This window comes from Sprattus sprattus (genome assembly GCF_963457725.1).
Source record: "Sprattus sprattus genome assembly, chromosome: 4".
Taxonomy (NCBI): domain Eukaryota; kingdom Metazoa; phylum Chordata; class Actinopteri; order Clupeiformes; family Clupeidae; genus Sprattus; species Sprattus sprattus.
Window position 1 is genome coordinate 42798909 of NC_137923.1, and position 17922 is coordinate 42816830.

At 42.2% G+C, this 17922-nt stretch overlaps 1 protein-coding gene across 1 annotated transcript in view; it reads left to right on the top strand.

Annotated features, from left to right (window-relative positions):
* Positions 1-17922, top strand: part of rims2b (regulating synaptic membrane exocytosis 2b) — a gene marked incomplete at its 5' end in the record, with an annotated part of 105660 nt that overhangs the window by 51424 nt on the left and 36314 nt on the right. Inside the window, 18 exons of the mRNA XM_080836656.1 lie at positions 1629-1728; positions 2001-2124; positions 2664-2710; positions 3097-3206; positions 5070-5117; positions 7415-7545; positions 7912-8083; positions 8412-8565; positions 8977-9003; positions 10504-10572; positions 11411-11546; positions 11848-11946; positions 12783-12854; positions 13763-13870; positions 14681-14743; positions 15083-15157; positions 15564-15608; positions 16108-16164. Coding sequence (XP_080692782.1) covers positions 1629-1728; positions 2001-2124; positions 2664-2710; positions 3097-3206; positions 5070-5117; positions 7415-7545; positions 7912-8083; positions 8412-8565; positions 8977-9003; positions 10504-10572; positions 11411-11546; positions 11848-11946; positions 12783-12854; positions 13763-13870; positions 14681-14743; positions 15083-15157; positions 15564-15608; positions 16108-16164 — 1637 coding nt within the window. The remainder of the gene's footprint in view (positions 1-1628; positions 1729-2000; positions 2125-2663; positions 2711-3096; positions 3207-5069; positions 5118-7414; positions 7546-7911; positions 8084-8411; positions 8566-8976; positions 9004-10503; positions 10573-11410; positions 11547-11847; positions 11947-12782; positions 12855-13762; positions 13871-14680; positions 14744-15082; positions 15158-15563; positions 15609-16107; positions 16165-17922) is intronic.

Here is a 17922-nt window from a genome sequence, read left to right on the forward strand (position 1 = left end):
CTCATATTAAACTTGGCCGAATAATGTCGCTTCGCTCATATGTGCTTGCCTTCTCCCTCATAGGAATTAATTGCGAAGTTCAATTCGCTTGGCCATGAATTCGACTGTGTCCACGGCGTTAACGTTTGGTGAGGGAGGCTGTATTTAAACTGGCACTTAGAATCTGGCACTTAGCATCTCCACATATAATTTGGGTGCTAGCATATTGCTTTGGATAAAAGCACCTGTTAATGTAATGTATTTCAATGTTATATAATCAACCGGGGCATATTTATAACCACTCTGTTAGTAGTAGTCATGTAATGGCGAATTTACCTCAATGTGCTTTTTTAAATTTGATGGCGAGTTCCAGAATGCCGACAGCGTAGTGTTCTTAATGCAGAGGCGACACTTTTTTTCTTTTGAATTCAAACAATTCGGCTAAATAAGGCCAGGGGTGTTGGGCACCAACTTCTGTTTCATCCGATGATGCTGCAGTCAGCTCCTCAGCCATTTACCTGACAAATAATATTAATAATCTCTAGGAGTAAGAACTCTCAATACAATGACCACAAGCACGTACACCACCTTGTGCTTCCAGCTCCAGTGTGACTTTGCACGACACCTGTTGTTAACTTCAGCAGATAATCGCGCGCTGGGCGCTGCCGCTGATTGGTTATAGTCGCGATACACTTTGACCTTTTGGTATTTTATTAAAAATAAAAAAGGAACGAGTGTTTCTGTAAATGTAAAGAAGTGAAAAGTAATAATTTTTGCTTTAAATGTAGTGAAGTAAAAGTATAAAGTCTTACCAAATAAATGTACTTGAGTAAAGTACAGATACATGGAAATGTTACTTAAGTACAGTAATGAATTACATGTACTTCGTTACTGTCCACCACTGAGTGTAACTACTCTGGGGCTTAGCTAGCATTAGCATTAGCACACAAGAAAAAGATGGGATCTCAGAGTATTGATTTACAATGTATGAAAATCATTTTAGCATTCATGTTATTTGAGAGTAATCTGTTCATGGCCACATATTCTTGTCAATTTCTTGTCACTACCCTGTTGTTGATTAAATCTGTTATAGAAGGGTCTTACATTGTACCTTCATAGCATCATCGTAAATCATACAAAGCATATGTTGGCTTATAACAGCATGACATAGAATGGGTAAATGGCCAATCAGAGGCTGTTTCCTTTTAGCTTGTAGTTCTGAAAATGTCTGTGGCCTTGCAAGGCAGTCTGCTCCAAGTTTTATCTGAGTGTTTTTTTGTTCTAACCACTATCAAGATTGATTGTTGGAAGGTTTCTTAAATGCTTTGGAACAAGTGATCTTTTGTACTACCATGACCAGGTCTTTAGTATGTGGAGTTACTATTGCACTGCTCAGTAGTGTAAGAAACATGAGGAATAGTTCTTGGCTAAATAGAAATAGGAGCTGCAAAAATATTGCTTTAGTGCTGAGAAAATGCATTGTATTCCATCATGCATATGGTCAATCAAATTAAACTCAGTTAAGCCAATTTCATAAAGTCATGAATATCAATGTCATAGCATTCCTTTCACAGACCGGTGGATGCAGTGAATAAGCTGATCAGCAGTTGCTTTGACATTCACCGAAACTCCAATTCCTTTTTTGACAGGTGGTTGGAGGGAAGATGACAGAATCTGGTAGACTTTGTGCTTTCATCACTAAGGTGAAGAAAGGGAGTCTAGCAGATACTGTTGGGCACCTCCGACCAGGTACACCCACCTTTTATATTCACATAGATCTATGTGTGTTTTCATTTGTATTGATTTAGTTAGTAATATGAATTGAATTGTTCAGGCAAAATATTTTTCGATTGTGTCATATGTTTCTTTAGTATTTCATATTTTTAAAGCATATTTTATGTAGGAAAACTTTGCTGCCTTTTAGAAGTAAATCGAGGAATACATAATTTGGGTTTTTGTTTTTTGTTTTTGTTTTAGCTTCATCCGTTAAAAGCATGTTTCCCCTTCTTACTGCTCTTTAGGTGATCAGGTTCTGGAGTGGAATGGACGGGCGCTGCAAGGCGCCACGTTCAAGGAAGTTTACAATATCATTCTCGATTCCAAGCCGGAGCCCCAGGTGGAGCTGGTTGTCTCGCGGCCCATCGGGTAAGATTCCACTCCAGCCCAAAAACAAATGGCCTCCCCCTTAGTACGGGGGTTGCATGTGCGCTGCATTCTGTCTGTCCTCAGAGGAACTTCGGTCTAAGAGAAGGACGATAAAATATGGCCAAACCTTGAAGTTGAATGTGAAGAAGAATGGCCCATTCAGATAGATATGTAGTAGTGTGCCCTTATAAGGAGAGGGTTCTTTTTTTCCGTCTGCTGAAGCCAGACATATACTATCCCAGCAGGGGACAAAACTTGCAGTGGTAGCTTAAATAGTTGCTGAGCACTGTGTATAACAGTCCTATATTCTCTGTCTAGATAGGACCTGTAGTAATACACAGGAACATCCAATGGCAAAGTTGACCCATGACACAGTGAACTAATATTCTAAAGCATGTTTACACTTGTTTTGGACACATTGAAATATTGAAATCACTCAAAACTACAGACAAATCTGCTGTGTTAAGATGTAAAAAGTATGGGGTATATCTAGTCAAACGGCTGTTTGTGATGCAGTAGCTGTGTTTCTGTTTTCACAGGGATGTCCCTCGAATACCAGACAGCACACATGGACAACTTGAATCAAGTGAGTAGCTTGACATAGTTGGTGTTGTTGAGCAGTTCTCTGGACAGCCCCACTAAAAGACATTTTGTGTTTTGTTGTGTTTAGGGAACCACATTTCTCCCCTAAACTGCACTGTTGTGCCCTGCACCGTGATTGGCTTTGAATATCACTAAACATCAAATTGTCTTTGACTGTTTTTATGAATTTCTGCTTGTAGGATCTGTTGTGGTGCAGAATTAGCCCCTTGAAAAACATATAAATCTATGAAGTAGGATTGAAATATAGCCGATGTGGACACAGTTGACTGAGATTTGTATGTGTGTGTGTGTGTGTGTGTGTGTGTGTGTGTGTGTGTGTGTGTGTGTGTGTGTGTGTGTGTGTGTGTGTGTGTGTGTGTGTTCCATCAGGTTCTAGTTCTTTTGAATCCCAAAAGATGGGCCCGGCCATCTCCGTCACCTCCCCCATGAGCCCTGGAATGCTCAGGGACGCCCCTCAGTACCTATCAGGACAGCTCTCAGTAAGTAGCCATGACAACCGCCGAGGGTGCTGGTTTGGATATTCAGAAATTGGTTGTGGTGTTTTGGTGGTTGGTTTTGTACACTATTTATTTTCTTTTGTAATGTACACTCCTGTTGTCTTACAAAGTCAGCTATGTGGTCAGGAACGGCGTGTATTGTTTGAGTTGAGTGTTCAAGTAAATGTGGCCAGCAGCCAGATATTGTTGGAGGGGCCACTCTAAACTGTTGTTTATGTGTTTATGTTTCTGTACTCTTACTTGTCTGACTTCCATCACCCATGAATCGTTTTAGTCAGTTGTGTGACCTGAAGGCAAGCGCTTTAGCATACTGCTAATAGCACCGTAAACAGGGAGCAAAGTATGCTCTAAAGGAAAGGGAAGTCTAGCTCGTTGTTTAACACTCCAGGCTGTTGGGTTAGTGAAGTTGGCGCCAGTAACGCTCGGCCTCACTGGCTGTGGGGTGACACGGCAGTCTTAGACCGAATCCCCAAATGGAAAATGTATACTTAGTTTTCAAGCTCGTTACAAGATTGGGCGCGAAGCTGCTGGAGGAGACCTGTGACATGGCTGGGAGATAAGGCCTTGGATTCTCTCCACTCGGCAAGGCTGCCTAAATTGGAGTCTGGTCCAATTTGTCACAGGTTGATATATCATGTTACCTTGTTTGTCGCTGTCATTAATTGCGTTAGGTAAAATTCACGCCAAGGGAAGCCAAACTACTGTATTTTGCCTCTAAGCTATCCTGTGTGTGGGTTTGTGTGTGACTTCACTCATTTTGGTCAATGAGAGGATATCAAAATATTTTAAATAATTCAAAAATTCCATAGTTGAATTATGTAGTTATTTTTACGTGAGAAGGAATGAGAAAAAAAAATGCAATGTCAAATCAAGCCATGTGCGCTGTTTGGTCACTGAATGGAATGTTGCATGGAAAAAATGTGTTCCCCCTTTATCTTAAGACAATTCTAATTTAAATAATTCAATTTATCCTGCAAAGAGACAGGAGAGGATAAAGTCTTGTCTTGGCAGATGTCTGTGGAGCTCTGCTCTCATTGGCTCTAGGGAGGGACCACATAAGTGTGTGTGTGTGTGTGTATGTGTGTGTGTGTGTGTGTGTGTGTGTGTGTGTGTGTGTGTGTGTGTGTTTGTCTGAAGGGAGCTTTGATGATTTCACTCGATTTTTTCCTTTCTTGTAGATTTTCTTTTTGTTCCTTTCAGGATGAGGCAGATTTAATCTAAAATGCTGAAGTCTGCAGTCATGTGTTTGCACTCGGATCAAAAGTGGGCATGTGTGTTCCATGACACACACACACACACACACACACACACACACACACACACACACACACACACACAGGGCTCACACACTGTTCAAAGAGGGGAATAAGACAGTTATAAGTAGGCCAACCTAGCCTATAGGGATACACAGAGACAACCTGCTTTAAATATTGCATTGCTTCGCAGTAGCTGAGCAAACAGCAGACACAGAGAGACACTGATACACGACCATGACACAACACTTCCACCGTGACATCGTTTATCAGGACAGTGTCACATGCAGTGTTTTCATGCCATTGACATGACTCCAACAGCCATACATGAAGCAATTTAAACAAGACATTTTATGAAGTTGTATTATGTAAAATTTCTATGGGAATACCCTTTTCTTGACTCCTGATTCCTGACACGGAACAAATTCATAAGTGAATAAGGAGAAAGGATGAGCAGAAGGCCATGAAGAGATTGAATCTCCTCTTGGTTAAGTGCTGTTGGGTTTGGTTTGTTGTGTCACTGTGAGTTTTTTAGTTTTTGGTTTATGGCATATTGTTTTGTTTGTTTCCTTTGTTCATTTTGCTTACCCAGAGTCCATGCCTTAGTAGAAGAACCACGCCTTTTGTCCCTAGGGTCCAGGTAACAGTCTGCCTGACAGACGTCTGTCCATTCTGTCTCTCTCTCTTTCTTTTTCTCTTTCTCTACCTTTCTCATTCATTATTTTCTTCTGAGCTATTTGGAAAATGCAAAGTAGAAAATGGCAACATTTCAGTCTGACTTTCCCTGGCGTTTTTTTTTTCTTTCTTCCCTCTTCATTTTGTCAGACTGATTATTATCCGCACACTACTCTCATCATTATGATTTTTAACAGCCATGCTGGCATTTTTTCTTTTTCTCTAATATTTGTTTTGTATTTCCAACGCGTTTGATGCCATCTTGCCGCGACCTGACTTGCAGACTGCATGACTTACTGACCTGAATGGGAGAGTTTTAAAGAGACAATCTGCTTGTGTCACTGCTGAAAACTCTCAGTGGCGTTGATCAGTGTCAGCTTTTTTTATTTCATACTTTTGTCGGCTTTAAAAAAAAAGATGCTCATTCAATGCTCCGTCTCTTTAAATGCTATTTTTACACTTGGCTGGGACACGAGAATTTGAATCTTCCCCAGGTGACATGGACATGAGTGATTCCACGTCATGATGTCCTTCAAAAACTACAATTTTGTGTGATTTGTCATTCATTTTCTTGCGCTTTTGTTGATAAACAAAATGTGGGAAATAAAACAAATTGGCAAAACACTATACAAAAGGGTCCATGTGTCCCTGGAAGGATGTGAAAACTTTAATGTCCCAACTTATAATAAAAAAAAAAACATAAATTGCATTTTCCAACAAAGGGCAGCATATAGACCGTAGTGAATGCAACAAATTGTACCAGTGGTGGACTTAATATAATTATGCTGATACTTTAGCTGATATAAAAGCCAGTTGAGCGTTTGGGTGACCTAGTGGGCAATTTGTCAACTGATATTATAAATTAAATCCTTTTAGATATCATTGTTATGGGAAGAAGGTCTGGAAACAGCTTCTCAGTACATCAGCTCAGATATTAAACTGTTGTGCATTCACTGAATGTGCAGATAAATAAACCAGCATTTCGGGAGAAAAAAAAGAGCTCCACCAAGAACTTCAATTTTGAAGGAGGATGGTACAATTTGTTATTTAGTTCTTGGCCCAATACTGATGGGAACTGTTCTGCCTTGTTCTAGTTTGTAATGAATGCCTTCTTTTGCATTGCTGCATGTATCTTCTGCTGCCATCAGACTTATTTAGTAGAAAAGCAACTTCTGTGGGTTTAGCCTTCCTAGCCTAGCAATATTCTGCCAAGGATGGGCAAGAGCTATGAAGTCCTTGCTACAGAGGGATGCTTGGTGTCTGGACCACTTTAACCTCTCCCTCTTCTCGGTAGTGTCCTATTGGCTTCGAGCTTTTGCCCATCCTTCCTTTTTGATTAGATGTAAGTGTGAAAGTGTGGCCCTCCAGTGGATCAATCATGACAGAGATGTGATGAAGTGGGCTTTGGTCCACACAAATGATGAAGCCAACACAGCAGGAACTCTTCAGACTTTCAAAGCTTTATTCTTTCATTTCTTTAATTTTTTTTTTGTGCTGAATGAAAACTGAAATTTAAAGCTCCTTTCAAAACATTTTTGAAACTCTTTGCCTTCAAAGGTTTTGTATAACTTTAAACCATTCCCCCCTTTCCAAACAATATGTTTTCCCCCCATTTTGGACTGTTGGGCTTTGAAAGCGTCCTCTCTCTGTTTGGGTGGATCAGGGATTAGATAGCGGCGCCTAGTTTGGTTGTTCTCTGTGAGTCCAGTCTCCTTTGCTCCCATCATGGGTCAGAGGAGTCAGGTCTGTCCTGGTGAGACTCACAGACTGGGCAGGCTAAGCCCCTGATATTGCCTAGATACTGCCCTCTCTGTAGACAGCTAGACACCTGGTAGAATGCTCCAAAATTGTCACAGTACATATTGTTTAGTCAAGAAAGCATTGTATTGCCTTATAGTTGAAATTGAATAGTAAAGTGGGTATTAAGTAAGTTGTGTTTTTAGTCTTGTTTTAGTTTAGTAGCCTTTCCATGAAAAGGTTTCTTATTTAATAACAATAGTTGATGAATGTTAGAACTATTTAAAACATAGTTATTTATTTATTTTAATTATAATAATAATAATTATTATTATTTATTACATTTAAGATTATGTATTTATGTATTATTGATATAGAAAAACAAACACATTTCTGAGGTCAGTGGCTGAGATTTTATACTGGGCCTCATGTCATGCAGTGGAGCTCAGTTTGGCTCAGTTTATCCACTGTGGCATAACCACGCACCCTCCCCCTCAGAAACTCACCAGCCTGGTCTGTTTTCAGGTGAAGCTCTGGTACGACAAGGTGGGCCACCAGCTCATCGTCACCGTCCTAGGGGCAAAAGACCTGCCTTCAAGGGAAGACGGGCGACCCAGGAATCCCTACGTAAAAATCTACTTCCTCCCAGACAGAAGGTGAGCACCGCCTGTAGGTCTTTAACTCGAACGCTGATTTAGGGGAAGGAGGACAATTTCACTGACAATGTTGCCTCAGTGTCTGCGATGACGCACACAGACACTCTATAACACTAAACAAAGAAGATTGTGTGCAAGTTATGAAGAATGTTACATTCGTTTGTTAAATACCTTAATCTACCGTTGTCTAACAATGCTTTGTACACACTGTCCAGTTGCCTTGTATCCCCTTGAGTATGGTCAAGGAGTAACTGATGAGTGTGCTCAAAGTTTCATGCAGAGCATCTTATTACTGTGTTGTAAGTAAACTGTAAATGTCTGAAATTACTCGCTATTTTCATTCTGTTTTGCTTTCCTCCACCTCAGCGATAAGAGCAAGAGGAGGACGAAAACAGTGAAGAAGTCCCTGGAGCCCAAGTGGAACCAGACGTTCATGTACTCGCCAGTGCACCGGCGAGAGTTCCGTGAGCGCATGCTGGAGATCACGCTGTGGGACCAGGCGCGGGTCCGGGAGGAGGAGAGCGAGTTCCTGGGGGAGGCACGGCCATTTGCCCTTCAACTCTTTTGCTAGGATTCATGGAGACTAGTGTAGCATTGTACCAGAGGGTTGACTTGCCATTTTGAAAATATACAAAAGATATAAAATATATATAGGATAATAAAATATAGACTGCATACAATTGTTCTGGCTTGAGTATGAGATGCACCTCTAATCATCCACTCTTCAACACTTCAACAAATAATGATTTGTTAGTTCAGCATTCAGGATGGTAGTCTTCGGTATTGAACTTAATATGAACCCAGTCTGTCATACCTTAAAGCTGTGCCTTGTTGTATCATTATCTTAAAGTGGCTGTCTCCCTCAGATTCTGATTGAGTTGGAGACGGCTCTGTTGGACGACCAGCACCACTGGTACAAGCTGCAGACACATGACCTGTCCTCTATGCCCCTGCCCAACCCTTCCCCCTACATGCAGAGGAGGCTAATGCAGGGGGAAAGCCCCACCCGCCGACTACAGAGTACGTCTTACACACACACACACGAACACACACACACACGAACACACACACACACACACACACATGCACACACATACATACACACACACACACACACACACACACACACACACACACACACACACACACACACTTAAAGATCCCTGGTTGTTTAAGCTCATCATCCACAACCATAATTTGTGTACATGTCTCACACATTAAAGCGTGAGAACACAGTAAAGCACCTATATGCCTTCAAATATCTCACACACACATGCTGTAAGCTATATATCATGTGCCACATATGGTGGCATTCCATTACATGGGCACTTTTTCAATTAAGCTGTGGGAGATGTGTTATGTTTGCTAATGACTTGACGGTTTACATTTTATTTAACTTGGTGTCTTTGACTTCATTTATACTTCACCCAGACAAAGGCCCATATTATGGCAATTCAGGTAATGCTGCACAGCGTTTGGAGTCTGTGTGTGTGTGTGTGTGTGTGTGTGTGTGTGTGTGAGTGTGTGAGTGTGTGTGTGTGTGTGTGTGTGAGTCTGTGTGCGTACGTGTGTGTTTGTGTGGCTTTACACTCAAACTGCTTTGAACCGTGTTTGCCTCCCTCCTGAGCTCTCCAAAGGGGATGTGCTTTGTCGCTCAGCCATTCTCTGATAGCCCCTCCTTATGCTTCCAGGCAATCCCCACTGATCTTACAGAGATTGCATGATGACATGGTGTGCCATGTCCCCTCCACCTCCCCATCTCTCTCCACTCTCCACCTCTCTTCACTCTCTCCTTCTTACTGACACTCTTTCATTCTCACTGATAGACATCCTGTATTTTAGTGTGTCTTTTCCTCTCTGTCCCTTACTCTCTGTATCAGTCTACTAATATACAGTGTTAAACAAGCCAGTCTATTCCCAGTTTTGTTAGTTGTAGGCCCAGGTTCTCCTGTGTTGTGTGTGCACTTGTTGAAACCATACTGATGTGTACTGCTTTATTATGACAATGAACCAATCATATGCTGAGTGCAGTGCTGTAGTCTAGTTTTCTGTGGTGGGTATACTGTCTGTGATGGGTCGGTGCCACAGCTCCCCCCTGGCCTAGGTTTTAGTGGAGACATAGGTTTTAATGGATATACGCAAACCCACAAACGTTTTAGGTGGTAATACGGCGTATACCTGCGTATCACGTAGACTACAGCCCTGGCTGAGTGTGACCTCAATCCTCTCCTTACTCCACCTGCTTGCTCTATCAAAACATCACTTTGTCCCTCATTAGCTACAACCCTTTGTGTTTTCTAGCTAGCAGTCTGGCCTGTAGCTCACAATGCCTTGTTTGTGTTGTTAAGATGAATGAAGAGATTTTTGTCAGTGAGATTTTGGGGAGTTGTTAAATTAAATAAGCAGTTTGGCCATTAACGCTGTGAACTGGTTGATACAATAAGAGGAATGAATATGTCTGAAAAATAAAACAACAAAAGGTTTCAGCATTTTTGATTGGTACAATAATTTTAGTTGATGAGTCAGACAATCTCTTCATAGTCATCACAGCACGGTGGTGACAAATATTCCCTATGCTGTTATGAAGGAATTGCCTTTTGTACTGCAAGTGCAAACTTTTGCAGTTTAGCTTGATGTGAATAGTGGATGGACTCACACTGTAGTTAGCGTGAACATGGCACTCTTCTGTGCAGATATCCTCTCACCTATGCTGATGCAGATTAGCAGCCCCTAGTTGACCTTAGTCTGGATTATAGTTGAGCAAGGGGTTAGAGGTCGGAGATACATATAGGGGAGGGAGGGGAGAGTGTTCTCAAGCCACCCACTGCTCTAAACTAACCTTCTTATGTCCTTCCTTCCTCCTTCCTCTCTCTATTTATTCCTCTCTCTCTGTCTATCTCTCTCTCTCTCTTTATGTCACTGTCGGTTGGTCTGTCTCTATCATATATGTCCCAATAGGATCCCAGCGAATCAGTGACAGTGAGTTCTCTGATTGGGACTGTGAAGACGGAATTGGTGTAGTCTCAGGTAAAATCAATGCACAGACAGCCATAGAACTCTTCATTCGCAAGGTGATCTAAAGGTGATCAAAATAAAGGAAATAATTAAGCAGAGTTAGTTTTAATTCCTGCATCGTATTTTGGTGCATTGTGTAGTACAAATGTATCACGCGTGCATGTGGGTGTGTGTGTGTCATTGCTTATTGTGTCTCGTTGGTACGAATGTGCGTTTGAGTGTGTTTTCACACTACCTGACCAGCGTCAGAGGCTCAAATCAAATTAAAGGATATCGCTAGAGAGAAGATTACAGTCAGCACTCTCCCTGGTGCCGGGAAGATGCCCCCAAAGCTGTGAAGGGAAAAAGCATGAGAAAGACGAAGAGAAGTCATCTCTGGACAGGAAAGCAGAACTGAAAGGATTCTCTGGATTTAGCTCTTTAAAATGTTTATTTCTCAAATATGTGTATATTGTGGTGAACATTATTTACCTTGACCAATAAGTTCGCCTAACATATCATATATTACCTCTTATTTGTCATCCTGTATCAGTGTTCAACCACAAAACGAACTTAAGTCACCAGAGTTACACTATCTGACTAAAATTACTTAGAGTTATACCTGTGAGTTTGGCTGAATCTGCAGTCACAGTCCTTATGTGTCGAAAGGGCAAAATCTCTGATAGGATCACACAGTGGACGTTACTCGTGAGTGTATCACTTAACACATTATGGACCAGGCCAGCCTTCTTCTCTGTTTGTTTGTTGTTTCACTTGAATATTTCCTAATTCCCGAGTTCTTCTTAGGCTGTGTCCAATAGATACATGTTTATAGATTGAAGTGCTGACTATGTTTTTTTTGTTACTGCAGATTACAGGCATAATGGCAGGGACTTCCAGAGCTCTACACTATCGGTCCCTGAGCAGGTCATGTCGTCCAACCACTCTTCGCGGTCGGATATGATCCGCACACGTTCTCGGTCCCCCAGCGTCCCTCCACCCCAAAGGTAACCTAAGCTAGCCCAATGTGTCGGTTGCACAGGGTCATGAGAAGTGTAGTAGCAGTAACCAACTGTATTCAAATCAGTTAGCCACTGTACACTGAAGTGTAAGGATGGGATACTGTACTGGAGTTACTGCAGGAATTAGAGGGAATAATGTTTTCTGAAATTGACTGAGCGACTTTTTGTGTTTCCTCTGTCTGATCCGTCTGTCTGTGTCTTCTTCTGTCTCCCCCTATCCACTTTTTCTGTCTCTCCATCGCTCTGTCTGTCTGTCTCTCTCTCTCACATACACACACGCACACAGTCGGAGTTTGGACCATGGTGTCAGAGGGGGACCTTCGCTCTACGGCACTGGCAGGATGGATCGGCATCGCTTGTCAGAAGACCATTACTCGCCCGACAGGTAGGGCTCATGTTCGTGCAGCACACCTGACCTTAGACCAGTACTCTAGGTGTCCCACCCAGTGAAGCACCCTCAAAGCTCCCTCACAGGCATCACTGATATGCCATAAGTTGCTAACTCTACTCAACGCAACTAGTAGTAGACAACTTCAAGTTATGGTTCCTGTTACAATGTTAACCTTCCATTGAACACTCTAACGTAACATACTATATATTGCCCAAATGTTCTTGAATATGTAATGATTAGACTGTGATAGTTTGTGTGAAAATATAAGTCAAAACGTAGTTAACTAGCAACTAGCTAGCAACTCCCATGCTAACATGGACAAGCACAAATTACTGTGTGAAGTACAGTCCTAATTTATCACTGGCAGTGAGACTAATACCTTTGAATGATCAGTACCTTCACCAAAGAATAAGTTGCTAAATGTATATCTGACTAAGTAAGATAGCCATAACAGGTTACAATTAAGAGCTCCTATGAACAAGGTAGAAGAGCACCTTGAAAATGATTGTGTTAGGCCACTGTTGTCTTTGTATTCGAGTCCTAATGATTTGAGTACTCACCTGCTTTACTTTCAGTTTTAAAGAAACTCTTTCTAAAGAAAAAGAAAGATCTCTAAAACATTGGACCATTGGCATTGTCATATTTTACGTCCCTCACTTCTCTTTATAACTCTCCATCTGATTCATCTGGGGATTCCTCTCTGGCATATCTTTCTCTCTCCTTCTATCTCTTGCAATATCTTTTTCTCCCTCTCAATGACTCTCTTCATTTTTGCTCTTAGCCACCCTTTCCTCATCCATCTCTCTGTTCTCTGTTCTCTGTGGTCGCAGCCACTATCTTACCCTACCTTCTCGAATCCGACAAAGACCGCCAAGCATCGATCCTTATAATCAGGATCTCAGGTATAATGCTGCTTGAGCATGCTGTTGAGCATGACTGAGGACTCCCAGCATCCTTTGCTCCCCCCTAATTCATCAGGAGCATTGTCCTCACGCATTGTCATCCACCCCATTACCACTCTCACCCCCACCCTGGCGCTTTTAGAGGCACTGTAGTCTTGCCCACAGAAGGTGCCTGTTGACGCCCGAGTTGTCAGTTTGTCTGCGTCGCAACTCGGTTGCTTCCTTGTCACTCTCCAGCAGACAAGGTGAATGTTCTGGAAGTCAGTTTTTTTTTTTGTCTGTCAAGCCAAGGAGAAGGAGCCGGTCTCGTTGTCCCCATGGATACCGGCAGTCTGTGCTAATTCCTCAGATCTCCGGCTGTCTGTGGGGATATCAGTGGAGTGTGTGTGTGTGTGTTGTGTGTGTTGTGCTCTAAATACTCCTCTAAATATACACATGCTGACCTGAGTCACACAGTTATGTTCTGTTGCATAAGATGCTTAAATACTGGTCTGTCTGCTGTAGATGTGAGCCCTGTTTTAATTCGATTTCAGTTTTCTGCAAACAGCACTATCGTCGCATCATCTGTTTTATTTTTAGAGAAGGGCACAAATCTACAGGATGACACAAAACAACTGTATTTGAATGAATTCTGTGAGCTTCTGTGAATTCTGTGAGCTTGCACTGAATAGACTTTAATCTGAGGGGCTCATATAGGCCAATGAAGAAATTAGTGCAAAATCCATACCATGCTTGCTGTTTGGAGCCTATACTGAGTGGAAGTCGTTCGTTTTGTGCCCAAATGCTATCCCCTCACCCATAACCTCTCTGTGGGAGAAAGGCTCTGCAGCCTTGCAGTCTCCCTTGTCAATCCAGCCACGACTCACTCACTGCTGTCCTGTCCTGGTTGTCTTTTTCTCTGGCCGCAGCAACGCACCCATGTATCCACTGTATCGGGAAGATGCAGTCAAGTTACTGCGCTCTTCTAGACTGGCCCGCGCGTATTCGGAAGGGGCGGCGTACAATAGTATGGAAAGGTAGAGGACAAATGTGGTTAACCTCCTGTGCTCATCCAAAAAAATATCCATCCCCCCTTTCCAGCTCCCTTGATGTCAATGTGACCTGATCTCCTAGTCTTCAGAGCTGTAGCTGGTGGTTCCCTTTGCCCTGAGTTTTTCTTGACAGACCAAGTGATCACACCTATCCTTTGAAGGAACTTTCTTAGAGCTGCCCAGAGACTTAGTGTATTGATTGGACATTTGTGTGTTTAGCTTTTGGATGCCTGGAAGAAGAAAATGCCCTGTGTTTACACCTCACGCATGACAATTCACCTGGTTGTGCCCTCACACCCACGGAGAGTCTTTGCAAAATAGGTTGTGTAGCTTCCGAAAGACTCCCCTCCCCATTTCAAAATAGCATGAGATTGACTTGGATGCATGAAAAACTAGTTTGATAGTCCAAGTATGATTATTTCCCAGAGGCAGCTCCATTTAGCTCTGTATGTCCTTGCACCCATTCCCTTCCAAACACCCACTTTGCTGTGTAATGAAATATGTCTACCATACAGCACTGTTCTCTTGGTGACTGAGGGGATGGGTTTGTGTTGTTTTGATGATTTGGCATATCTGCAAGCTCCCCCTCCCCTCCCCCATTCGAACCCCCAATTGAGCCGAGTAGCCTCTGCTTACCCCATTTTTGCCTCTCATCTCTCAGCTACAACTTACAGTACATCAGTATTGTAGTCCTGAGAAACGCCATTGTTTAGATCTGGTCTGGTCTGAAATGTATTTGATCTCTCTTGTAGTTACATATTCCAACCAGAGCATAACTGTACTTCCTTTACCTAGGAGGAGTATAAGGGACAGGAGAATGTCAGTCGCCCTCAGTGACTCACTTGCATCTCCAGAGAGGTAAAAAACAGGCTGTAGACTTTAACAAATGAGCGATATGATGTTAGTTATCCTATCTTCAGTAGTTTCTGTCCCATCACAACTTTGCATGGTGTGATGTAAAAATGTTGCAAGGGCTTGGCAATGCACATGATTGCGCAGAAAACTAGTGGATAAGCAGTAAATAAACAGCGGTAGAGATTTGCTTTCCTTTGCTTTCCCACACATGACTGCCATAAGGAATTACATGGTGTCTGGGGTTGCCTTCAGTCATTGCAGAGTGAGTGAGAAGTTGCTCAGATAGCAGCACGTAGTTCTAATTTCCCTCTCTTTATTAATGTCTCCTCCTTTGATGGAAAGATATTACAATGGGCCCAGCCAGGTACCCACACCCTGGCCAAATCCTGTCATGAATGGTATCTGTGATGACTATAGGTAAGTCTCCTAAGTAGACAAATAGTGTTGTAAACTGTAGAGTAGTAGCCAACAAAGTCTGTTAAGTACAATAAAAACATTCTCACATTATTCCACATCTCATTTCCATTAGCCAATCACTAAACTCCAGAACCATCATTTCTACATTCAATATCTACTTCTCCTCAGTTCTCCAGTGAGAGGCTCCTTGAAATGAACACCCAGCCATTATGTTGCTATATATCCTGTTACTATAGATGAGCTTTAAAGATAGGTAAAAGGTGTAAGGCTAAGGAAAACACATACCGGAAGTATTCATTGCTAAAGCATAGCTTCATAGCAGGGACATGCCAAACACAAATCATTGCAACATACAGTATTACAGTATCTCCCGCTTAAGATGTTAACTGAAGGTTGGTTTATTCAGTAGGGTCCCCAGGATAGAAATTGAGCCTTCCACAGATCCAGAAAGGTATTCTTAGATTACATTAGGCAGTCTTGCTCTATCTGTTTATTTTTCTGTTAGCATTTTAGTTAGCTTTTTGCAACTGTCTTGGTGTTGAGTTTTTGAGCAGTAACTGGAAAGTGTTGTTTAACTGTCTGTCTGTCATAGTAGCAGCGTTGCAGAAGTAGTACTGAGACCATGAGCTTTCATGTGGTGACTTTGCTTCAAGGAAGATGTAATTTTGAGCGAACATGGTGCTTAGGCTAATCATTTGTTTTAAGAAAGTGGGAAATGGCAATATATGGAAAAACTATTAAATTAAAAGTTTTCAGAAATCTATAGAAATGTTCAATTTGAATTGCCAGGGTGGCAAATATAACATGACTATTTAATCTAGCAGTAGCAGGCATAGGTCTGTTTGAGTAGATTCCAGTGGCTAGTGGAGAACTTTACATTGATAACCGTAGCCGGGTCTCCAGTTGAGTTCTCAGCATTGCATCCACTCTTCTCATCCTCCCATGCAAAGAGAGGATCTCATACCAGAGTTTCCCATCGCCCCAGGGCCCTTTGAGGAGGACTTAAGGTAACTTAATTCAGTGCACGGATAAAGTAGTCAACATGGTCAGTAGAATTGTATTTGGTTATCAGTGGCATTAGTACGTCCGTTTTAGTATTGAAGAGAAGTGGTATATTGTTCGTATTTTTAAGAATAGAAGTATTGTTTTCAAGGACCACACTCAACAGTTTTCTTCTCTCAGCAACAACACAGGATAAAGGGTCCCTCTTGGAAGGAGATGTCTGCGTTTTTTCTTCTTCTTTTTTTTCTGTAGTGTTGAGTCTAGGATTCTACAATGTGCCAAAACATTCAGCCTTTTCTAATAAACCCTTTTTGTGTGTTTCCACTTTTAGTTTAACTTTTTGTCTTCTTTCATTGCCTTGAATTGTATCATGCTGATAGGGAAAGCCAGCAGTTTTTCTAGGCTTGGCGTTTGAAGTGCTATGTTTCAGAGTTTTGGGGTGGACTCTGTCTCTGTGCGTAGTCTAGCCACTGTCTAGCATACATAATTCTTACAGGAACTACAAAAAGATTCTCCCTTCCCTGCAGTGCTGCTACAGTACATCAATCGCTCCCTCGGAATGGAGACGCATTCCCCACATGTCTCCCTGGGCGCTTCCTGGACGGGGCACTTTTGACTGCTGTGTTTCCTGTCTCTTCTTTCCTGTCCCATCCGCTTGGTGCCAGTCTGAGTAGAGCTGTTTGACTAACGTGTTTGCAGGTATAGCCGGGGCATGGTCGACAGGCATGATTATCACAGGTCCCGCTCCGCGGACCAGCGGCCCATGATGGAGAGGCCCATCTACACTCGCTCCCGGTCCTCGGAGCGACCCGACTCCGGCTACATGAGGTCCATGCCGTCCTTGCCTTCCGGAAGATCTGCCCCTTCCTCTCCCGCCCTATCGAGGTGACCCAGCCCAGTCGCAACGACTGACCAGCGAAAAACGAGAGAAATCATAAATGATACTTATGCTCCTCACAACAAATCACCCCCTGCCCCTCTGCCTTGCCTTTGCTGCTGCGAAGTTACATTTTAATTTATTTTTTTCCCTTCTTGTGACAGTGCTGTACTTTTTTGTGTCCATCTGTAGACTTACATGAGTAGAAATAGTAGAAACCACTAACCTCTTCTTTTTTTCTTTCTTTCTTTCATTTTCGTTTCGTAGACACACTATTTATATTCCCGACATGGGATGTAATGGTGTGGGTTTGCCATCCTTGGTTGTTGAGTTGTCTGGATATTATAATTTTTTTCTTACTAACATTATTGTTTGTCGTTTAACAGCATCCCTCCTTCCCCCCACTTTGGTTAATGGCCTTTGGGTGTTGGAGGGTGTGAGGTCTTCCTGCACTCTGACACCTAACGCTTCTTACTTTTTTCTTACAGCATAAGCAGCAACATACAAGCTATGCCTCTGGCTCCACCCTTCTTACAGACTTCATAATACCTTTTGAGAAATCAACAAATGTGCCAAATTGTATCAACCCACTTTGAGTGTTTTACCAAAGTGGCAGGCCCAATAACTGTTGGTATTTCATGATAATTATTTTGTAATGTATGGTAGATGTGCCTGTGTTTGAGGCCTTTTAGCCTCTGGTTTGATTAGCGATGAGTATTCCATTTTGTTTTTACCTGTCATAAACATATGTTTATGACGATAGGTTGTAAACAGCCCATAGTCTAAAACTAATCTGATCAAAGAAAACCCATATTCTACATTGTTTCAAAGGTGCTATGAAGGTTGTTGTATTAAATGTTGCATGGTTAGTGTGCATTTTTCAGCT